This window comes from Caretta caretta, chromosome 1, assembly GCF_965140235.1.
Source record: "Caretta caretta isolate rCarCar2 chromosome 1, rCarCar1.hap1, whole genome shotgun sequence".
Classification (NCBI taxonomy): domain Eukaryota; kingdom Metazoa; phylum Chordata; order Testudines; family Cheloniidae; genus Caretta; species Caretta caretta.
In genome coordinates this window covers 108,433,429-108,458,098 of record NC_134206.1, presented here as the reverse complement: position 1 = coordinate 108,458,098, position 24,670 = coordinate 108,433,429, and the positions used below count along the sequence as shown (strand labels likewise).

The window sequence follows — 24,670 nt, the reverse complement described above, 5'->3', positions numbered from 1 at the left end:
AGGATCTATACTGGGACCAATGCTGTTCAACATATTCATAAATGATCTCAGAAAGGGGGGTAAACAGTAAGGTGGCAAAATTTGCAGATGATACAAAATGATTCAAGATAGTTAAATCCAAAACTGACTGTGAAAAATTACAAAGGGATCTCACTAAACTGGGTGACTCTGGGCAACAAAACAGCAGATCAAATTCAATGTTGATAAGTGCAAAGTAATAGACATTGGAAAAAATAATCCCAATTATGCACACAAAATCACGGGTTCTAAATTAACTGTTACCACTCAAAAGAGATCTTGAGGGGAAGGATAGCTCAGTGGTTTGAGCATTGCCCTGCTAAACCCAAGGTTGTGAGTTCAATCTTTGAAGGGGCCATTTAGGGATCTGGGGCAAAAATTGGGGATTGGTCCTGCTTTGAGCAGGGGGTTGGACTAGATGACCTCCTGAGGTCCCTTCCAACCCTGATATTCTATGAACTCTATGAGTCATTGTGGAAAGTTCTCTGAAAATATCCACTCAGTGTGCAGCAGGAGTCAAAAAAGCTAACAGAACATTAGGAAAGGGATGGATGGATAGATAGATAAAACAGAAACTATCATAATGCCATTATATAAATCCATCATAAGCCCACACCTTCAATACTGAGTCTGGTTCTGGTTGTCACATCTTAAAAGAGATATATTAGATCTGGAAAAGGTACAGAGAAAGGCAATAAAAATTATTAGGGGTATGGAACAGCTTCCATACGATGAGAGATTAAAAAGAGTGAGATGGTTCATCTTAGAAAAAAAGATGACTAATAGAGGATATGATCAAGGTCTATAAAATCATGAATGGTGTGGATAAAGTGAACAAGGAAGTGTTACTTACCCCCTCACATAACACAAGAATTAGGAGTCACCCAAATAAATGAATAGGCCACAGGTTTGAAACAGACAAAAGGAAGTGCTTCTTTGCACAGTGCACGGTCAACCTGTGGAACTCATTGCTATGGGATGTTGTGAAGGCCAGAAGTATAACTGGGTTAAAAAAAGAATTAGATAAGTTGATGGACAGGTCCATCAATGGCTGTTAGCCAAGATGGTCAGAGACGTCCCCTCATGCTCTGGGTATTCCTTAACCTTCAACTGCCAGAAGCTGGGCCTAGACAACAGGGGATGGATCACTCAAAATTACCCCGTTTTGTTCATTCCCTCTGATGCATCTGGCACTGGCCATTGTCAGAAGATGGGATACTGGGCTAGATGGACCATTGGCCTGATCAAGTACAGCCATTCTTATGTTCTTAAGAGGTAATGACGAAAAGGCTCAGAATCCTGCAGAGAAAGAAATGAAAACCACCCATGTAATTTTAAAGCAGAGATGTTTGTTGCTACAGTTTGTTCCTTGAAGCCAGTACCAATTATATCATATTTTTCTCATGGACTCTTGGACTAGCGCTTCCCATACCCTGCACCAAAGATATATATTGCTGTTTCTTGGAAACCTACTAAGTTAAAATCCACAAAGCAAAAATAATTAAAATAGAAAAAATATTTATTGCATGTCACAAGTCAATCAGCACCAGAAAATTAAAAGTTATTACTGACATCTAACACTTACATAATTATAAAAAAAAAATATAAAAAAGTAGCAATTTGTTATGCGGAAGTGTGAGATAAAAGGAAATTTCCTTCTTTTTATTGTTTTTGTTGCATCTAAATTGTTTAATAAACATTGATTCTGCTGTTATAATTAATATTTTCATTACCAAAATATGTTCATAATTATTACCCTTTTACAAATGCCAACTCTAAAGATTTGTCTGAGACCCCCAAATAATTAATATTTCATAACTTGCTGAAAAAAAAACATTCTACAGTTTCAGAGAAATACTCTTCTGTATTTTTATAGATTTAAACTGTAAACCTCTTACTCATATTGGTGTGGAGTTACTCAGATAAGTACCAATTTGAGTAAAGGGTTCATAATCTGGCTCATAAAGATTAAAATTAGAAAACCAACCATTCCTGAATTTGCATAAAAAACTTTCCTCATTAAGGACTGTAATACATAGAAAATAAAAAATACCTTGCACTTTTACAGCATTTTAAACCACAGATCTCAACTTATTTTGCCAGAGTGGGTAAGTATTATTATCTCCATTTCCCAAATAAGGGTAGCTGAAGCACAGGGGTTCCTGGTTCTTGCCGTTGGTCATATGGTGAGTCAATAGCAGAGACTTCAGCGGCCATCCCTCTCTCTCTCCTGGAAGGTAATATCTCTGGTCTCCAGCAGCTGCCCTTCCCTTTTGCTGTGTTAAACATGTATTAATTTAAGCAAAAAACAACAAACAAACAGGTAAGTACCTTAATACTTAAAATGTGAACACCCAGTCTCCGAGGAAAAGGCGGTTCTTTTAAAAAAGCTCTCTACTGCAACCTGAGCCTGCTGAAATTTATAGCTGAGTCTCCCTTATTTCAGGTACAGGTATTGATTTCTAAATGAGTTATGACCGAAACCAAGGAGAATTTAAAGGACAGAGACTCTTCCTTAAATTTCTCTTGCATGGCGTGTGTATGGTGTAGCTTGAGCTATACGCTGTATGTACTCTTGTGTGTGTACGTGTAGGACTGGGTCTAGACTGGCGGAGGGGATCACAAGCTGCTAGAGGAACACTGGATTGTTTTCGCTGCTTGCGCCCGCCCTCTGCCCTGCACTATGGAAACTATATTTTTTCAACTTTACATTCAAAACAGATGACTTCAGCTGCATAATATACAGACACATGAATGTCCCGATGGCATTCAGAACAGAAAATTAAAAACAAGGATGTTTGTCTGACCTCTTGCTCCCTTCTCCTCCCAAGGATATGCAAAAGGGAGACAAGCTTTGTGAGTGGGTCTAGGAAAGGAGAAGATGCGGCTGTGATTAAAAACAACCTGGGCTAGAGGTTTTCAATAAATACTTTTTTCTTTATCCCAAGACTCTTATTATGACTTTCCCCCTTTCCACCACGGTGTGTTTTATGTTGCATGCTTCAGAACGAGCAATGATTTTGTTTTCCTCTATCACAGGGGCTCTACGTACGCCTACCCACCACGGAGCTTGTCTGGTCCCCCTCTGTTTCCCCACCCCGCACTACACACCCAGAGACAGTACAGCTCGTCAGGCCCCCTCTTCCCCACCGGCCCCTCAGATCGTCTCTGGTTCCCACTCTGTTCCCCACCGCTACCGCCCCCTTCCCATTACACACATCACTGATATTCTCTGGTCCCCACCGCCCCCTCCCCATTACACACATCACCGATACTCTCTGGTTCCCTCACTGTTCCCCACCGCCCCCTCCCCATTACACACATCACCGATACTCTCTGGTTCCCTCACTGTTCCCCACCGCCCCCTCCCCATTACACACATCACCGATATTCTCTCGTCCCCACCGCCCCCTCCCCATTACACACATCACCGATACTCTCTGGTTCCCACTCTGTTCCCCACCGCCCCCTCCCCATTACACACATCACAGATCGTTTCTGGTTCTCACTCTTTCTCCACCCCCTACCCCCACACCCTACAGCTAGCCAGGTCCCCCTGTTCCCCACCGCCCCCTCCCTACATACACGCATCATAGAGCTTGTCTGGTTCCCCCCCGTTCCCCACACAGAGAACTGAGATCTTTGCGGGTCTTCGTGCAGCCACCCCCCCTCCCATACACACACACAAAAGGGGTGCAACAGGAAGGTAAATCACCTCCCGCTTCTACAATTCCACCCCCCCCTTCCCTCCCGTGTCTGTTGTACAAGCAAGGGGCATATAGATCCCGGCGTTTGTTGCTAGTTGTGCGTGTAAAGTCCAGTGAGATGACTAATTTTCGTTCTCGTAAACAAGCAGGGACCTCTGCTCATTGAAAGCCGTTCATCAACTGGGGCTTTGCACAAACAAGGGTGACTTTAGAGCCGGGATCCCATCGCACACAGATCAACCGTAAAACGTAGCCGTGGAAAACAGAGCCACACAACATAGGAATAGGGATTTGTAATGGTTGGAAAAACATGGACTCGTGCGCGCACCTTCGCCACAAGGAAAGCAGCCTGCAAAGCAAACACACACTGCAGCCGCGGCAGATTTCCAGAGTGTAAACACGGGGGGTGGGGGGTGAGGCTGCTACACTCCCCCTTCACAACTCATTACTTAATTGCCTCGATGTGCTCTAATCCCCCAGTGCGGCTGGCTTTGTTTCGCAAGGAAACACGAATGCTGCCCTTATACACAGCAATGCAAAACACAGCGATCAATTAATTTACTTAATTAAAAAATGAACAACACCCCCCCCCCCACACACACACTCCTCGTTCTTCACTCTCCAGGTGGCATTTCTTCGCTACACAGACCCAGCAACTATGGGGAGAAGGCAAACAAGCCCCTGATCAATGACAAACTAGCAGAAACAGCTGGCCACCCCGCTACCCCCTCGATTCTCCGTTACTTTGTGTAGGGCCGGGGGAGCCAAGAGCAAACGCCCGGGAGGAGGACCCAGGAGGTCTGGACTATGTTGTATGGGTTCAGGGGGAGCTAGCGGGAGGACTGGGCAGGGAATGCCTAGTGATTTAGGGGAGGCGGCTAGGAAGGCTCTGGATCCTGGGAGGGGAGAAGGCGGGGTGGGAGACCCAGCCAGTGCACCGTGAGTGAGGCAGTGGGGGCTGAACTAGCAAGCTCCGCAGTGTATGTGTCGGGGGGGGGGGACTCCCCAGGGGAACAGGCACTCTTTAGCGTGGAGGCAAGAAGGGGGATCGGGGAGGGCAAGTCCCGATGTGGTGGCCCCCACAGAGGGGTGTCTGCGGCACGCATAGAAGGCAGAGAGAGCGATTGGGGGCGGGGGAGAGGGAGATGTTGGCTGGGGCCACAGAGGGCCCAAGACCGCTTGCAGGGGTGCGTGGAGCCGGAGAAGCCCGCTAGGACGGCAAACTTCGGGGTGTGTGTCGTGGGAAGGGAAACAAACCCCGGGGAGCCCTGTTGCCTGGGGGACACAGGGAAAGGACCAGGCAAGGCAACAGAGCTTTATTGCCATGACGAGCTACACAAACGTTACCAAAGCATGAAAGCTAGATTCCGCTGGTACCTGTCCGTCTGTCCAGGGCAGGACTTCTTACTGCCTGGGCTTTGATCCCAGGCCCATTAGCATTAGCCGCGTTCAAGCCTGATGTGGGGCGGCAGGTTTGGCGGTGGAGGCGGCACCGAAAAGGGCGGCCGGTTAGATGGGGGAGAGGGCCATCTCTGGCACCCCCCCCCCTCTCTCCTTTGGCCCATGCTGCAGCTTCTTGATTTTGAGGAAACCTGCCCATCGCTCTCGATCGCCGGCGGAAGGCTTCCCCTCCTCTGCCACACCTGGCGCAGTAAACCCCAGCCCAGCTCAGTTTCCTCCGTCACGCGCTCGGGACCCTCTGTCGCCCCCCCCCCCCCTTTTTTTTTTTTTTTTTAATTTCCCCCTCTAGCGTACGGTCTCTGGCTCTGCACTGGGCGCGAAGCTGCGGGAGCCCGCCCCCTTCCCCGCCTGGCGCGGTGGCCCGCTCATGTGCTCGCTCGGTGACAGCGGGCTCGGCAGCCCCCCGGCCACCTCGCGCTCCTGCCTGGGCTTCACGGTCGCCTGGCGTTTTCGGCAAGCTCCCGCACGTCTCTGAGCGGGGGTCCGGGGCCAGGGGAAAGGGGCAGGCGAGAGCCAGCGTGCGTAGAAGAAGGGAGGGTGGGTGGGCGGGAAAAGAAACAGAGGGGGAGACTGAGAGAGAAGAGGGTGGGACGCGCGAGCCACCCAATAACAACCCGCCTCCCTGGGCTCGGCGTCCTCCCCCCATCCCCATTGGTGCATGGCGCTGTCCTTTCCCCGGCGCCGCACCCAATCCCGTAGGAAGCTGGCGGCGGATTGATGGCCTCGCCCCCCTTTACTCTGGCTTTCCCCTGCTCCCCCCTCCCTTGGCTCGGTGTGTGAGCGTTTCGGCAACCCAGCGGGTCACGTGTTGTTTTGCTCTTTAGTTCAGCCCTTGGTGCGCAATGTGTTACTTACTGTGAAACTGTTACCGAGGCAGGCGGCGGCGGCAGCAGCGGCGGCGACCAGCTCCGAGGATCCGGAGAGCAGCAGCGCTCCGGGTCTAGAAGGACTCGGGCAGCAGCAAGCCCTGCCTGCACGGAGGAGCCAGGTCGGCAATAGCACCATCACTGCCGCGCTTTATACAGGAGCCGGGGGTCACAGCGGCTCCGGGGACCAGGGGATTAGCCCCCGCCCCAGGGCGCTCGGAACTCAGCCCCCCTGCCCCGCGCTCTGGGCTGGGGATGGCGAGCCCCACGCTGCTGGGGCTGCTGAACTCCCCTCCTGGTCCCAACCTCAACAACAACAACAACCACCAGAGCGTGAGGAAATGCGGCTACCTGCGCAAGCAGAAGCACGGGCACAAGCGCTTCTTCGTGCTCCGGGGACCCGGCGGCAGCGGGGAGGAGCAGCCGGGGGCGGGGGGCGCCCGGCTGGAGTACTACGAGAACGAGAAGAAATGGAAGAACAAGTCGGGGGCTCCCAAGCGGGTGATCGCGCTGGATTCCTGCCTCAACATCAACAAGCGAGCGGACGCCAAGCACAAGTACCTGATCGCCCTCTACACCAAGGACGAGTACTTCGCCGTGGCGGCCGAGAACGAGCAGGAGCAGGAGGGCTGGTACCGGGCCCTCACCGACCTGCTCAACGAGGGCAAAGCCGCCTGCCAGGGTTCCCCGCTCCGCCACCTCTCCTCGCCCTTCTCCTCCGGCAGCGCCGCCGGGTCCTCCCTCGCCGGCGGCTGCGAGGACCTCAACTACGGGCTGCTCGCCCCGGCCAGTGCTGTCTACCGGGAGGTCTGGCAGGTGACGCTGAAGCCCAAGGGCCTGGGGCAGAGTAAGAACCTGACCGGGGTGCACCGGCTCTGCCTCTCCGCTCGCACCATCGGCTTCGTGCGCCTCAACTGCGAGCTGCCCTCGGTCACGCTGCAGCTGATGAACATCCGCCGCTGCGGCCACTCCGACAGCTTCTTCTTCATGGAGGTGGGGCGGTCGGCGGCCACCGGGCCCGGCGAGCTCTGGATGCAGGCGGACGACTCGGTGGTGGCGCAGAACATCCACGAGACCATCCTGGGGGCCATGAAGGCGCTGAAGGAGCTGTCCGAGTTCCGGCCCCGCAGCAAGAGCCAGTCCTCCTCGTCCTCCTCCTCCGGGGGCGCCGGGGGCCCCGGAGCCTCCTCCACCCACCCCATCACCGTGCCCGGCCGCCGGCACCACCACCTGGTCAACCTGCCGCCCAGCCAGACCGGCCTGCTGCGCCGCTCCCGCACAGACAGCCTAGCGGCCGGGGCCAGCGCCGGCACCAAGGGCAACCCGGGCCGGGTGCGGACGGCCAGCGAAGGGGATGGCTGCAGAGCGGGCTCGGTCGCCGGCAGCCCCATGAGCCCCGGCCCGGTGCGGACTCCCTTGAGCCGCTCGCACACACTTAGTAGCGGCGGCAAGTCGGGGGGAAAGCTGGGGCCGGTGCCCCCCGGGGGCGGCCTGCAAAATAGTCGCTCCATGTCTATGCCCGTATCGCACTCGCCCCCTTCCGCCACCAGCCCGATCAGCCTCTCCTCCAGCAGCGGGCTCGGCTCCGAGCCCCCCCACCCGCAGCGCCTGTCCAGCGGCAGCGCCTCCGTATCGGGCTCCCCCAGCGACCCCGGCTTTATGTCCTTCGACGAATACGGCTCCAGCCCGGGCGGCGACCTGCGGCCCTTCTCCACCGCCAGCAACCGCAGCAACACGCCCGAGTCCATCGCCGAGACCCCCCCGGTGCGGGACCCCGGGGGCGGCGCGGACCTGTACGGCTACATGGCCATGGAGCGGCCCCAGGGCGGCCGGCTCTGCTACCGGCCCTGCCCGGACTCGGCGGGGGACAAGGGCCCCAGGAAGCGGACTTACTCGCTGACCACGCCGAGCCGCCAGCGGGCCGCCCCCCCGCAGGTCTCCTCCGCCTCCCTGGACGAGTACACCCTGATGCGGGCCACCTTCGCCGGCAGCTCCGGCCGCCTCTTCCCCGCCGCCTCCCCCAAAGTGACCTACACCCCCTACCCCGAGGACTACGGGGACATCGAGATCGGCTCCCACCGCAGCTCCGGCAGCAGCAGCACCAACCTGGGGCCGCCGGCAGGGGGCGGCGGAGGAGGGGACGACGGCTATATGCCCATGACCCCCGGCGTGGCCGCGGCGTTGGGGCCGGGCAGCCGGGGCGGCGCTGACTACATGCCCATGAGCCCCACCAGCGTGTCCGCCCCGCAGCAGATACTGCAGCCGCGGGCCGGGGCGGGCGGCGGCTACAAGACCAGCTCCCCCGGGGAGAGCTCCCCGGACGACAGCGGCTACATGCGGATGTGGGGCGGCTCTCGGCTGTCGGTGGAGAGCTCGGACGGGAGGCTGAGCGGCGGGGACTACATCAACATGTCCCCGCACGGGCCGCCCGCCGCCTCGCTCACCCCGCCCGACTTCTTCTTCGCCCCGGCTGCGGGCGCCGGCGACCCGCCCAAGGCCGCCTACGCCTGCAGCTCCCTGCCCCGCTCCTGCCCCAGCCAGGAGCCGGCCAAGGACAGCGACCAGTACGTCTTCATGAGCTCCCCGGGCAGGCTGGTCCCGGAGCAGCCGGCCTGCGGCGTGCGCCCCGCCGCCCCCTCCAGCCACACGGTGCCTTCCCCGCTGCGGCACAGCCGGACCGAGAGCTTCCTGAGCCAGCGGGGCCCGCGGGCGGTGCGGCCCAGCCGCCTGGCCCTGGACACCCTGCGGACGCTGCTGCCCAGCATGCACGAGCACCCGCTGCCGCCCGAGCCCCAGAGCCCCGGCGAGTACATCAACATCGACTTCGGGGAGCCGGCGGCTGCCGACTCGCCGCCCTCCCTGCCGGCCGACAGCCCGGCCTCCTCGCTGGGCTCGGGCGCCGGGCGGAGGCGCTCCCCCCTCTCCGACTACATGAACATCGACTTCGGCTCGCAGGCGGGCCCGGTCTCGGTGGGCTGCCTGGAGGCGCTCTCCCCGGAGGCCTGCGCCAGCCGCGGCCGGCCCGAGGGGCTCTACCTGCCGGCGGCGGTGGGGGTGGCTTGCCTGTCCAGCCCGCCCGACGGGGGGGATTACACCGAGATGACCTTCGGCATGGCCGCCACCCCGCCCCAGCCCATCGCCCAGAAGCCAGAAAGTGCCCGGGTCACCAGCCCCACGGCCGGGGTGAAGAGACTCACCCTGGCCGGGGTGGAGGCTTTCATCCTCTCCAGCCCGCCCCCGGACCCCAACCGCGGGGCCAAGGTCATCCGGGCGGATCCCCAGGGGCGCCGGCGGCACAGCTCGGAGACTTTCTCCTCCACCACCACTGTGACCCCCGTGTCTCCTTCCTTTGCACATAACCCCAAACGGCACAACTCGGCCTCGGTGGAGAACGTGTCCCTCAGGAAAAGTGAAGGCCTGGAGGAGGAGCAGGGCAGCAGCCCCATGTGCCGGGAGACCTCCGCTGGCTTCCAGAACGGCCTCAACTACATCGCCATAGACGTGGTGGATGGGAGCCTGGCAAACCGTGACAAAGTCAGACGCAAAGGCAGGCACGCCATGAATGGGGACATCAATGGAGTGGAGACCAGCGCCTATGCCAGCATAGATTTCCTATCCCACAACCTGAAAGAAGCAACTGCTGTGAAAGGTGAGCAGTAGGTCGCCTTCCCAATGTGCTATATTTGTATTTCTAGGGAATGTTGCCATTTTGGGAGAGGTTTCTCTCTCTTTCTCAGCTTTGTAAGCTTTCCAAATAAAATATCTATACACAAGGAAACACTTAAATTAGTGAGTGTGTCCTCTTCGCAGGAGCCCAGACTAGTGAGTACACAGTTCTATATTTTGGATATGCTGCAGAACTGCAGCTAGAACATTTTTCAGCGCGTTTGCTTAAGAGTTTATAAAGCTTGAGTTAAAAGACAGCGAGGGAGCACATCAGATTACCGACAGATCCTTGGCCATCTATCTGAAAGAGTCAAAACAATATGAGGGTTGCATATTACTTTGCAAATTTTGTTTAAAGGCCTACCCAACAGCTATGGGTAACTACACTGCAGCTGCTGGTTGAATCACAGTATCAATGGCCAGTGGGTTGGTTTGCTTTTTAAGTGGATAGCAAATGCAGGCTGCTTGAAAACAAAAAGAACCCTAAATAACCTAAAGCTTAATATGAGGGAGAATTTGTGTTTTAATCATGTAGCTGTTCCTTTCCACAGGTGCTAGTTGTGCTATAGAAAACTCTTCCTAGTAAGAGGGAAAGTCTGTGTTATAATTGGGGAGGCCAGGAACAGACAATATGTGAAGGTTTAAAAGTTAATCATTGAGACACCGCAGGGATCCTCTTTGCTATTGCACCAGGGCATTTTTAACCTGTATGTACCTATAAACTGTAGTATGTATTTATCGGTGTAGGATGCTGAAATGACAAGGGTGAATAACCCACTCTAGGTTTTACTTCCATATTTATATAGTTTTCATACAGATAATCAGTTTTAAGTAAAAAGTGTCCATTTCTGACAGCCACTTGTAGAGATTTTTGTTCCATTTATTATTGGCTTGTTGATTTTGAAGAAGAAAATGTTCTTTTTTTATAGGAAGTGCAGAAAGATGGAAGAGATGAAAGTGGAGAAAGCTTTGAACCTAATTGAGAGGATTGTTGACTGAAATGTCAGAATTTTTACAAGATGAACACACTGAATGGTTTCAGAGTAGCAGCTGTGGTAGTCTGTACCCGCAAAAAGAAAAGGAGGACTTGTGGCACCTTAGAGACTAACAAATTTATTTGAGTATAAGTTTTCGTTAAGGACAGAGACAGACTTGTCAGTTATCTGTAGTTTTGCTTAAGCTGGCTTCAGGATTTACATGGTTTGGCATAAATCAGCGTGAATGCTACAATTATTGATTCCATTGCCTTATATAAAGAATGTTTGGCTGTAGCCTGTACATTGGAGTTATGCTCCAGTAAAATCTTGAGCTCTCTTGTATTTAGTTGTAAATTGAGTTTAACAAGATTTGAGTTTTGCTTGACCTACCTACAGCCCCCCAACTGCATAACAAACCCATATTGGGGAAGCACCACTTCTACAGTATCCTCCAAACTGCTGACCCTAAGGGAAAGGGGTGAGGGGAAGGGAACTCTGCCTAGGGGGAAAACCTGGACTGGATTGAAATGCTCCCAGCATCCAGATTGGATTAAAGTGTGGACATTCCATTCATTTAGCTAATAAGGCACTGCATCTCTGATAAAGTTAACAAAAAGATAGTATAAATATAGCAAAATGAATTTAGAGAATGGTGAATGGTGGGAACAGTTTAATTCTAGTAATTATAAAATATCTGAAGATTATTCAGATACTTGTTTTATTTTAATATTTTCTTGTGGGCTTTTCCTCCCTTTTTTATATGCATGTAAATTGCAATGAAGATCAGCATCACTGGGTGTTGAGCTGAATGTAGGAGGCACAGCTGATGACTGTTTCAGCCATTCTGTTTCCCTGAGGTTTCCTTGTTTCCCACACGTGCATGCCTGTTGCATATAATCACACTCACTCTATTCAGGAAGAACTGTAGCCAGTTTCAGGACAAAGAGATAAGAAACACTTCGCATAACTGTTGATCAGTGTTCCAGGTCATATTTTAAAGTGGAGGCTGTATGTTACAGATATTTTTAGTGAATTAATTTGAACAGAAAGAGCAGTGTGATTAGGAAAGTGCAAGAATATTACCTTAGTCAGGGAATGCATAAGTACAGTAGTGGGCTATTGAGCGGAGCCATTAATATTTACAACTCCTGAGCTCTATTTTGGTTTTGTTTACATAACCACGTTGAAGTTTGTTTACAGTACTACTACCCTATTACTACAGCTGCTACGTAAAGATCACTGGTACTGTTCACAGTAGCATTCGAGGTTCTAAGAACTTTAATTTGTAAGATTAACAGGATTTTCATATTTTATGATGAAATACACATGTAGAATTACAGAAATATATGTATTAAGCATACTAGGTACTGGTTTAACTCTCATTTCTTATTTTAAGTCAGTGGCAGTTCAGAATGATTTGGCTAAACTTTATTGAAGATTTTTAATTGATGTTACTATATACAGTTTACCATGGAGGTAGCCTGTATTAGATGTGATGAGAATTGTTTACTTTTCTGTTTGTACTAATTGTTTACTAAATCACTAAAGCCACTGAATGGGAGCTAGCTTTATCCTTTCAAAGCTATGGAGAAATTAACAGTTTGGAGCAATTTTAAAACTGCAATGTTTGCTGCTTTAGAAAGAAGTAACATGAAGAACTCTTGTAAAAAGCCTGTATCTTGTAAAAAAAACAAAACAAAAAACCCCAAAGTTCATTCTATTTGGTTTATTCGGAAATTAATATTTCAATGTAAAATCATAGTCAGTTCAAATACTTCCCCATATCTATAGATATTTTATTATGTAAGTAAATATTGTGTTTGAGTTTTTGTCCCGTTAACAAAGAAAATTAATTATGTGACTTTAAAAATAAAGATGCATTGGTTTTCATCAGTAACTTGCCTGGCTGCTTTAAAGACTAGTGTGGTTTTGGGAATTTTGAACCAGTATCATCCTGTTACAACGAGAGCAAGCTAACAAAACCAAAATAGCTGAAAACAGAAAAATAAAAAGGTCATTCAGAATTTATCAGTTTATTTAGTTCTACTTCACTCTGAAAGTGTGCAGGCCTGTGAGAGTCTAACAAGTACTTGCCTTTTTCTGAAATATAAATAAAATAGTGCCTTTACTAGACAGCTGGAAACTCTTTTGTTGCACACTGATTATCAGTTAGCATTCAGCTTTCTAAGTATGAAATAACAACCCTTGCAAAATAACATTAGTTCAGACAAAATTATGTATTTCCTTGCTTATGTAAACATTTTCACCCAGTTCCTCCTTTGGTGTAAAATGTTTATTACATTGGAGCTGTGCTAAATTACACCAACTGAAGATCTGTCTTTTGGGTGAAACCCTGGCTCCATTGAAATCACTAGTAATTTTGGCTTTAATAGGGTTTCACCCTGGTTTTTGTCACCAAGATTTCACCCTGTGGTTTTTGTTTTTGTTTTTATCCTGAAATCCTTAAGCAAAATCCCATTAAGTTCAGTAGTAATTGTGCTTGAGTTTTGACTTAATTGGAAGTTTTTTGCCTGGTTAAGGATATTACAATTGGGGCCATTATATTTGTTTTATTCCAAAAGCAACATGTTTTCTGGAACATATTAAAGTTTTTCCAACTAGTGATGTTTTAGTTTTCCAAAGTGTGACAGCAGATACATGAGATTGAGGTCTGTTGGCTCTCCCCCCCCCCCTTTTTACTTCTTCTTGATTTATTAAAAAAGGTCTTCAATTCTAACCTATGATACATCAGTTTTAAATGATCATAAAGCAAGCTAGTGGTCTGTGAGAATAGGTAAAATGCTGTGTCACACACTAGCTCATAATTCTTGTAAGGATTTTATGAATATACTTAAACAGTACAAAAGTCCCTATCTAGATAAAATTCACACCTTGTTAAAACTGAAACCCTGATATTTACTTTTTCCCTTTGTGCTCAGTTTGGACAATAAAACTAGAGAAGTCAGTTTCACTTTTTGATTCTTTTATACTGATTGCCACAAAGTTTGGTTCAGAATCTGCAAGGAAATGTTTTAATTGCCTGTATAAAAGTAATCTTCTAATCAAAATGTCTTGTTAATTTTATGAAAACATTCAAATACAGCTTTGTACATCTTTTTTAAAGCCTAATTTTTTTCGTATAAATTAGTACTAATTTATACTAAATGTCGTATAAATTAGTACTAATTACAAATGTAGCATTTGCTCTTACTGATCTAGTGCCATGCAGTGGGTTATATACCTCAGAATGAATAGATTCAAGAACTGGCCTACCTATTATATCCGATATGGCTGTGATTATAAATCACTTCACAGATAAAATTTAAGAGTTCCAGTTTCACCTTAGATGCTTGTTGGAAAATGTGGTACTGCTCTTTCAGATTCCATTCTATTAGAGGTAAAATGAAATGATTAGGTATCAAATCTGGCAGCATAACCTATAAAATACAAACTGCAAACTATACGTTTTGTAAAATTAAATGACAACTTTTACTTTTTTAAAAAAAATTCATTTTCAATTGTTTTAATTATATGGATGTCAGATTTTTAAAAATGAGAGAAAACACCAAAACCCATAAATGTATTTGGCTTTTATTTCTTATAGTTTAAATTATATTTAGTTGCACTAAACTAAACAAAACAAGATTGTCATGGTTACTTTGAATCATTTAAGATAAATAGTTATAGACTAAGTTGAATGGTGGGTTTGTTCTAACGTGAACCAGTGTAGTCATTGCTCAAGGCAGAGGAAATGCTTAGGTTGATGATTGTTTCTGATAATTTGATTTCTTTCAAGATAGCTGCCGAGACTAACATTCACTTGTGTTGTAAGTAAAATACATAAAGGAATGTACGACCAGAAAGAGTATTAGGACATATTTTGTATGAATTCCCGCCCTCCGCTATAAGGAGGAAATAATGTTGGATACTTTGTGCTGGTTTTACCATTTTTAAAAATATTATTATATTGAAATACTGAAGCTGGTTTAAAAGTTGAAACACGGCATGCGTACACTGTAGTCAATTTAAGTAATGGATCTCCTTCCCCATTAGGAAGTTAAAGTATTGTATATACAATCCAGGTATTTTCAGTTTAAGCCAGATCTTCTCAAAAGCAGCAAGAGCACTTAACAAAATGTCTGTCTTTTCCATCTATCAAACAAATCCTAAAGAAATGTTTAACTACTTTTTAATTTTTTTAAAGACATTATGCCTCATGAAGGTATGTGTGTGCATATACATACTTCACTTATGGACTGTAATTGTGTTCATGAGTAAACCTATTTTGTGTTTTTGAAATTGTGAAGACAGCATTTTGCTGAGTTAGTAGATTTTTCAGTATATTCGCAAAATGCATAAAATAAATCATCTAAAACAAATAGACAAAGTTTATCAAATAGACTTTTCTATGTAGATTCATTTAATATTTAGTTGTAATTCTTTAATTCCTCATGGGATTTGCTTGAAAATGAACTCTTGAATTCTATCTCTAGGTCTGATCCTATGCTCATTGAAATCAGTAGCATTCACTGATTTCAGTAGTGCAGTATCAAGCTCTAGGTTCTCACTTTGGTACCCACAGCCCTGGTATCTGAGTGCTTATTTTTCTAAGTTTCACGTTGCTTCTCTGAATTAAAAAAATATAGCTATTTTATTTTTTTTTGTAGCTGCTTCTCTGTATGTGTTTTTAAGGTGGTCACCGGGGGCAGACTTGCACTAGGTAAACACAAATTCACATGAGTTGTAGGTTTTTCTGACCATGCAGCTCTATTAAAGCAAAATTCTTAATGAATTTAGTGTCTTTTTTCTTTTTTTTTTGGTGTGAGCAAGAGTTTCAGGATTAGTTTCTAAGGGCCTGATTTAAAGCTTACTGAAATAAATGGAAATTCCCCCTCCCCCTCAGTTCTTTATTCTGTCTGCATAAGGATAAAATACTTAATTGACTGGTAAACTGTCATAGCATGTATAGTAATTTTCTTTTTAGTTTTCCTGAAAGGTAGACATGCATCCTGCCCCTAATGTGTAGACAGCTAGACACTGGTGCTTAGCATGTTGGTGGATAGTTTCTAATCAATATGCATAATTATGTGGAGACTAGTCTGCTAAGTTGCATATTTATTCATGTACACGCAAATGTGTTTCTGTTGGTATTGTAGATGAAAACGTACAGCTAAAAATAGCTTGATTTAATCAAAAGCGGAGAAGTTTGTTTTAAACTTGAATCTAATGGGCAACAATCTGGTTGGAAATACCTTTAAAGGAATACGGTCATGGATAACAGGCCCACAGTTTATCCTGTTTTTTTTCCCCCATATCAGTTTTTAAGGTCCATATAATTCTTTTTCCAAAACAAACATTTAAAATCTTTTTAGCTAAATGACAGTCATCCTGCGCTATGTGGAAATGTACAAAAAATGCCAGTGTTTGAATGCAATGAAGGGTAAATGTGTTTTAAGGATCGATAGCTTCCATTGTTGTGTGTGGTGTGGTGCGGTGCAGTGCTGTTGGTCCCAGGATTTTAGAGAAACAAAGTGGGTGAGGTAATATTGGACCAACTTCTGTTGGTGAGAGAGACAAACTTTAGAGGAGAGCTCTGTGTAAGCTCGAAAACTCATCTCTCTCACCAACAGAAATTGGGCGAATAAAAGATATCGCCTCACTCACCTTGTCTTTCTTTTAAGGAAACAGATAATGATTTCAAGTTTTCGAGTGGGGAAATACTTTTGAAATGAATATAAATACCTCTGTGAATTTTTTAAAAACTATTGATAAATTATTTTCTTTTTCAGTTACAGATCTTGCAAGAGTACGTTCTGCTTGGAATTCAGATAGAGTTTTCACTGTCCTTCAAGATATTTTCTGTGTTAGATTATTATTTGTATTACAGTAGTGCCTAGATTAGAGTCTCCAACTGAGATCAGATACTGCACATAGATATCCAAAGAATTCCTACCCCAATGTGCATCCAAAGTGTGGGGGAAAGGTTTTGGTGAAGTATTAGTACTCTTCCCACATCATGGCTAATTCCAGTAACGTTCCTAAGAAAGGTTTCAGAGGAACAGCCGTGTTAGTCTGTATTCGCAAAAAGAAAAGGAGTACTTGTGGCACCTTAGAGACTAACCAATTTATTTGAGCATGAGCTTTCGTGAGCCACAGCTCACTTCATCAGATGTTATTTCCTAAGAAATAAGCCATTAACTCAGTTGTAGATAAACTCATTAAATAGCTGACACTTAGATTTGCCTGTGCATAGGTAATTAACAGTTCAGTCATTGGAGCTATAGTGTCTTTACCGGAGTTCATAATTTAACAAGTTCTACAGTTTTAAAAAAAGTAGCTCGTGTGTGTGTGCGGGAGGCACATACACTTACACAATAAACAAAGAATAGCTGTCCCATATAAGTGACCCATAAGAGTATTTTATTCTAATAAACAGCATATAGAAATAGTTAAACAGATGAAGAAAAACCCATATAACATCTACACTGCGAAATACCCAGTTATGTAATAGTTTAGGAGTGAGTCAGTGTTTTGTTTACAATCACTTCAGCATCCTAGAAGAGAATACTTCCTTCCTGGCAGATGGCAGCCCCAGGGCCATGCACCTGCTATTACAAGCAGTACGCTGTAGTAACCAACCCCAGCCTCACTGTTGACAATGGGTTGTCAGCCCACTGTTGGGCTCACAGCCTAAAGAGAATAGGGAACATATTTGTCCTTCAACAAGGGACTGAAATATCTTAGGAAAGACAATAGAGATGGTACACTAAAGAATTGTACTACAGTCTAAAATATCCTTCTTGTAGAAGATGTGTAGTGAGCCACTTTAAGACAAATTATGATTGAAGATCATGAACTGTGTCATCAGGGAGAGGATTTTCTGTTCTCTCATCCAAAAGAGTGATTTCCCGCGTTGGATTTATTACCTCTATCTAGGCAGTCAGAACACTCTCATAACTTAGCTAAATGTGCTTTTGCAATGCATCCGTCAGTAACCTGTATTACCTCACCACCTTGTCTGTCTAGTAACCTGTAGTGGAATTCTTTTCAAGAGGAGAGGGTTTTCCATGTGGAATTGTCTAACTTATTGTGGCTGTGAGGAGGCTGAAATAGTTATGTACAGTCCACTCTGATACTGTTATGCAGATCCACCAAAAGGTGTACTAAAAAGTAAGAATGTCTATTTCATTATACCTTAATGCTGTATTTGTGGCTGCAGAATACAGCAGAATCTCTGAGTCTTTTGAGTTGCAACACCATCTGTTACAATCATGTCTTTGGGGCCATCTTCTGTTAATTTGACCGTCATTAACTTCTCTTATGCATTAAAGTTTTTTGTTTGTTTTTGTTTTGAAGATGGAGGATATCTTTAGTTTTAGTGGAAGGCTTTCCAAAGAAGAGGGTGTCCTTTTTAGTAGGCCAGGATATTCTTGTTAAATTTAAAAACTATCCAAATGTTACCCTGAGTTTGTATAGTATTAAACAGGATTATATGACACACAGATTAGACATTGTTGAGAAGCTTGTTTTTGTTTGAAGGGGTAAGAAATGGAGGCTTTAATGTAATGCCAGTATAGCAAATTTGCTGATACCAGAAACAGAAGAAATGTCTTAGAAACGGTAGAACATACTGACAGACTTTCCATTTTGTACAACTTCTTCAAGTGATTCTTTAACAATATTTATGTGATTAAATGCTATGGTGATGAGTATAGAATATGAAATGTTCTGCTTTCACTTGGTGTTAATTTCTAAATCTGTTTCAGAGATATAGGCAATCTAAAGTTGATCTGCAATAATACTGTAGGTATGACTTAAGACAGAAACACATCAATAAGTAATTCCAGTAACAGTTGTAAAATCGTGTCAATGAAAACTGTTAAATTGGATAGAATAAAATTTAATTAATCTTAGGTTTGCTTCTCTGATTCAGTTCTCCAGGGAGTGTATTATTTTTAAAAAATAGCTAATGTAGTCATTCTGTAGAGATTAACACCTCTTAAAATTGGTTCTTAAAGGATATATTGTCAAACTATTTAAGGTGAGAATTTGGAGGCCTTTTTTGACAAAAGGTTGTATACAGCCTGATAGGAATAGATTAAAAAAATCCAATGAAACACTTTCAGGGGGCAGTTAAACTTAATTGTCCAATGGAGAAGACACAAACTACTTTTGTGCCATTGCTTGAGTACCAGAAAGTAAGAGTGACTCGGCTTTCGTAGTTCAAGACAAGTGAAAATGTGAAAAATAAGCAAGTATAATAATTTGCCACATGACACTTGAATGTTGTTTAAACAGCAAGAATAAAACCAAAATTGTCTTATGGAAGTATATGATACTTGATACGATTTATGAGGTTAACAGTGTATTGTGTAATACTTTCACAACAGTATTGGATTTATTTAAACTATTATGTTTTCTGCAGTGCTTGAGTTATGTATCTAAGTAATTCTAGAGGAGGAGCAGTGACGTTTTTTCCTAATGCAATATCTTCTTTCTCGTGACTTGGAACTTTTTCAAAAAGGCTGGTGAGAAAGTTTTGTTTTCTTTCTCCTTATGTGATAGTACTAGTAAATATCCATTAAGCAGTCCTTCGTGGTGTTTGTATCTTTTGCTGGCCCACATTTCAGGGTAGACTGTTTAAATGGATGAACAATTCTTGTTGTTTGCAGTGTTGTATTTGTATTGGTCCCAGGATATTAGAGAGACAAGGTGGGTGAGGTAATATCTTTTATTGGACCAGCTTCTGTTGATGAAAGAGAAAAGCTTTTGCGTGTACATAGAGCTCTTCTTCATATCTGGGAAAGGTACTCATGAGTGTGTCACAGCTAAATACAAGGTGAAGCAGATTGCTTAGCATAATGAATTAACACCCCTTGCAAGAGACCGTTCAAGGTGAAGTGGGCAGTTAACACTTCTGCAACCCTAGGACAGAGGAGTGTTAGTGAGGTTACCCATTGTTGCAGTAAACCATAAATCCAGTGTCTTTACTGAGTCATAGTGAAGTTATGAATTTAAGCTCCAAGTTCATCTTCTGAAGGTGTTGTGCAGGTTTCCTTTGAGGACGAGGACTTAAGAGGTAAGATATGGAGTGATTGTTTTGTGAAGCATGTTTGCCCATGAGTGATAGGGTGCTATTGTCTTTTATCATTTTTTTTTTTGAGTTCTTGTTTACACTTTTAGGCTGTGGACTCAAACTCCTTACACAAGCAGATTTTTTCCACTTATGGTGAAAAGAAGGTTTTCCTGCATGAGAAGTATTGGATTGGGCCACAGCAGATGTAGTAATCCTTATGAAAGGCAGCTATTCAATTGTATTGTACCATTTTAACTCTTCATACAACATACAGATTTTAAAATGACGAAATTGCTTTATTGGGGATATCTTGAGAAAATATTTCTGTCCAAATTTTAATCCTCTAAAATGCTGGATATATAATAGATATGATGGTTACAGCTGCTTGGCGTGAAGAGAAGGAAAAGTCATGGGTTTGTCATAGCGGAAAATGCAAAACTCACATTCATTTTAGAAAAAAGCCATGGTGCTCTAGTTGATTAAAATTAACTCGTGTATGAAATGATGAGAAAGGTAAAATTGTTTTTATGAATGAAATTGTTTAAAAGTATTAATTATTTTAACTCCTAATTTTGAACCATTTTAAGCCTATATTTCAGCTTATAGACTCAAAATTTGTAACACTTCAGGAAGGAGTCTGAGTCAGCAGTGAACTGCCAGGACTTCTTACACAGGCCCTGATTTTTTTAATAAAAAATCCTTTTAAGTGTTGGGTGGCTTTGATTCCTTCTCCCCCCTCCCCGACCTCCCTAAACCAAAACGTTTCTTCCTGTTGAAGTCAATGGGGGAAATCCTCTTAAAAAACTGATGGTAATCAAGTTTGTTAAAAGCATACAGTCTTAGTATTAGTGCTACCAGGTATCATAGAGGAATGCAGGGAAAAGTTTGTGAATGAACATAAATATGCTGCACTGAAGCAAATACAGTTTCTACAATTATCTTTATGGAGTCATTTATAAACTTATAGTGCCACTACTGTAGCATTAAGAACTTTATTCAAGCATGCAGAAATGAACGGTAGGATGGTATTTTTTTTCCTCATTGTATTCACTTATAAAAGGAAATTTGTAATTACAATTTTATTTGAATCATTAATATCAAATTAAATGTCTGCCAAAGTAGCTAAATAGATAGTTTTGTACGATTTGATGACAGAGGTACAGTTGTAGGCGCCAATGAAAATTTTAAACTAAATAAAATTGCTAATAATCAGTTGTTGAATGTTGACCAATAGGATGTTTTCCAGATACACACACCGCTACAGTTTGATTCAACGCTGCAAGTCATTTATGGAACAAGTCTCATTTTAACCATTTGTGGTTGTACATTAGCATGAACACTGTAGTGACAATAAAATGAAAGGTACTTAATATATGGTAATATTATGTCATATGTGTGTTGTAAAAATAATGACCATACATTTTATAAGGGGGTCAGAACCTGGTTAAAAGAAGTCAATAGGAGTTGTTTCAGAGTAACAGCCGTGTTAGTCTGTATTTGCAAAAAGAAAAGGAGTACTTGTGGCACCTTAGAGACGAACCAATTTATTTGAGCATGATCTTTCGTGAGCATGCATCCGATGAAGTGAGCTGTAGCTTATGCTCAAATAAATTGGTTCGTCTCTAAGGTGCCACAAGTCCTCCTTTTCTAATAGGAGTTGTGCCATTGACTTCAGTATAGCTGTGATGTGGCCCTAAAGAAATAAATGGACAAAGTATAACATTTAAATAATTTTATACCTGACTTGGAGGAAAAAAACCAAAAACAATAGACAAAATCCTGCAGCCTGGGAAAGAGCGATGAAGGGGTCTAATTGCAGCAAAACTCATGCAGATTTTGTACAGAGGGAGGGGCATGTTGTGGTGAGCCTGTGTAAAGTATTTCTGTACCCTTGTGCTGTCCCATGGCAGCCTAAACAACACTTGTGGGGAAGAGGCGAATAGGCGAAGGTTCAGTGAGGCAGCGTCTGGTGAATCTGAGAGTAGATCCTAAGAGCAAGGGCTTGCACGCTGCATCAGAGATGTTGTTGCAGCCTTTGGGCTGCGGTAGGGCTATGCCAGTGCTCTGTCCCCAAGTTGAGAGAGCAGATTCTGTTTCTCCCACATCTACCCTTCCTTACACACGGCTCTTATTCACACTCTGCTCTGTCTTAGCACAGTGATGAAGTTACCCATAGTATGTTTGAAAATCTTTTTTGAATTATCTGCATTTGTCTTGTATTCTCCAAGACTTGGGCTTGAATTCCACTTAATGAGCTTCTATAAGAGTGACTACTTCTGACTAAAGTTCATACAGTTACATACATATACAGTGTACTAGTTGTCGTCTTAGTTAGGCACAGAATAAGTAGAAGTCTTAATCTTTTCCTTGCATCCTCTTTTTTCCCCTGAACCCGAATAATTGCTTTTTTCTTCAGTAGAAGAATAGCTGTATGTTACTCAGGTATAATGTATTCTAATTCTTATTGTAAAATTAGCTTTAAAAGACAGAGTACTTTATAAGTATGTTTGACAGTTATTCTTTGCTCATCACATAAGTGATAGAGGTAAGCCTTGTATGTGTTCTTAAAAAAGGTGTGACAGGAACAAGGGCTAGATGAGAAAACAGCTGTTTTTACATTGTTAGGAATGTGGACAGAAGGGCTTTGTGAGAATGACAGTACTGGCAGTCATGCCTTTAGGCACAGCTAACAGAGAGGAGTTTTTTCTTTTGGTATGTTACAAAACAAATAAAGTTAGTAAACAAATAAAGGCTAATAACTTAATCATAATTTTACGAATATCTTTTCTCCAAGCCATGTTTTTATTTGTTGATCTGTGTTAGTTACATTACTGTTTCAATTTCTAGATTTGTATTACTGTTTAAATTGTTTTGCTTCTTTATTTTAAAATACATGCCACATTTGGCAGATTTGAAAAAAAGGTTATTGTGGTCGTCAAAAAAGTTATAATTCACATTATATATAAACAAAGCAAATTCTTATCCAGAAACAAGAAATGAAATATTGTCAGTACATAAAAAGCATTCAAGTAATGAGAGATAATTTGATCTGACCATTGTTACATTGTATTTATGTTAAGTGGTTGTCAGCTAACAGGAAATACTTGGCCAAATTCTACTCTGTTTACTCTGTGGAAGTCAATGAGAATATGTGGTATGTAAATCAATGCAGAATTTAGCATAATGATACTTTATCAGGATGGACCACATACGCATATGTCTTCTGATTTTAATCCTAGAGTTACGCTAGTCACTTGGGTCAGATGCTGTGCACACAGCTGCCTCTGGAACTTTTCATCACGAACATGTGAATTTCTTGTGGACTGTGGGACCTTTCTTATACTCTTCCTTAATTTAAACAGTTTTGCACAGTCTTTTTAATCCATCTAGGACAGGGGGGTTCTGTCTTCTTCTTCATAGCATGGGCTGAATGATTGATAAAGAACGTGGGCCATTTCCCCTCCTATTCCTGATTGACTGAGGCCATCTCTCAGACCATTTGTGGTCACACAACATCCCCATGGAGCTATAGCAATGTCTCACTCTCCTGGCATTATTTTCCCATTTGCAATGTTGCTGTAGCCATGTTGGTCCTGGGATATGAGAGAGATAACACGGGTGAGGTAATATCTTTTATTGAGCCAACTTCTGTTGGTGAAAGAGACAGGCTTTCAAGCTTACACAGAGCTCTTCTTGAGGCCTCAAGCTCAGTGGAGCTCAACAGCGTGTCTCTTTCACCAGCAGAAATTGGTCCAGCTAAAGATATTACTTCACCCACCTTAAAAAGAAAAGGAGTACTTGTGGCACCTTAGAGACTAACCAATTTGTGTCTCTGTTGTTTGTCCCTGCATTTTAATGATGTTTAGCAACTGGAAATAGGGAGAGCTATCACCGTGTGACCAGCCAGCTCTCAGTACACCATGTGTGGTCTGCAAAAAGAACAGGAGTACTTGTGGCACCTTAGAGACTAACACATTTATTTGAGCATAAGCTTTCGTGAGCTACAGCTCACTTCATTGGCTGTGTGGTCTGTGGGCCATAAATGTGGGAAATTGTGAGCTATGGGAACTAATGTAGTTGAAGCGTACTCATACGTTATTATGTATGATTTTGAGGAATGTTTTTGCACTAGATGGATTTCATCCAAGTTTTCTATCAGTTGTATTTGTAAAAAGTAAGGCAAGCAGGAAGGCATTTCTGTGATCTGTTGCCAGAAATACAGACCGATTTCTTGTCTTGGTTGTTTTGGATGACCTGTCAGTTAGGTGGAGGCATTCATCCAGTAGCTGTGCTCAGAATTGCTGTGCCCTCTGTGTAAGGAGAACTGGCCTGCCTCTTGGTGCTCCAGCTTACTCCTCTGCATATGAACAGGCATCTTGAGACTGCTGCTGACGTATTTTGCTGTGGGGGCGGGGGGTTCGGGGGAAACATCAAGAGACAGGGTGGGGTTCTATACATAAGATGGGAACATTACAAGAGTAACAATTATTCACACTTTTCTTAACAGGTCTTCTTCTGGAAGACAAACCATATTTGGGTTACCTGATGGCAGAAAACTCATGGGCCTGTATTTGGGGCTCATGAACACAGAATACAATTAATGGGTGGAAATTTCCTTTTCCTAGCCAACTTTCTGAATGACCCAGTGACCTTAAAATCCTTGGGGAATCCTAATGTAGGCTTTCTACAAGTGAGATAGCGTTTATTACAGAACTGAATAACATCACTTAATTACTTCAGTTTTAGTTAAGTCTTGAATTGTGAAGCCAGAGAGAGTGGGTGACTGTAATATCCATTAACTTAACTTGCCTAGTATACTCCTCTTTCAGATTTTAGTATATGTACCTGTTTTATTAGCCTGAACAGTATTCTCAGGAACACACTGCTACTGTGTCAGGA

The 24,670-nt window shown here is 44.4% G+C and overlaps 1 protein-coding gene and 1 long non-coding RNA gene across 5 annotated transcripts in view; one reads left to right on the top strand and one right to left on the bottom strand.

Moving 5' to 3' along the window:
• Window positions 1-1,519: 1,519 nt before the first annotated feature.
• LOC125638848 (uncharacterized) lies at window positions 1,520-5,722 on the bottom strand. The gene is made up of 2 exons (XR_007357306.2): window positions 5,103-5,722; window positions 1,520-2,294 (listed from the first exon to the last, which is right to left on the bottom strand). It is a non-coding gene; the product is annotated as an uncharacterized LOC125638848 (long non-coding RNA).
• Window positions 5,723-5,908: 186 nt separating this feature from the next.
• Window positions 5,909-24,670, top strand: part of IRS2 (insulin receptor substrate 2) — a 31,798-nt gene continuing 13,036 nt past the window's right edge. Inside the window, exons 1-2 of one of the 4 annotated variants that reach the window (XM_048855053.2) lie at window positions 5,909-9,701; window positions 10,648-12,365. In XM_048855053.2, the coding sequence (XP_048711010.1) occupies window positions 6,308-9,701; window positions 10,648-10,673 (3,420 nt within the window). In that variant the 5' untranslated portion in view covers window positions 5,909-6,307 and the 3' untranslated portion in view covers window positions 10,674-12,365. Of the gene's footprint in view, window positions 9,702-10,647; window positions 12,366-24,670 lie in introns of those variants that run through there. The other 3 variants (XR_007357305.2, XM_048855038.2, XM_048855060.2) reach the window with 3 other exon arrangements.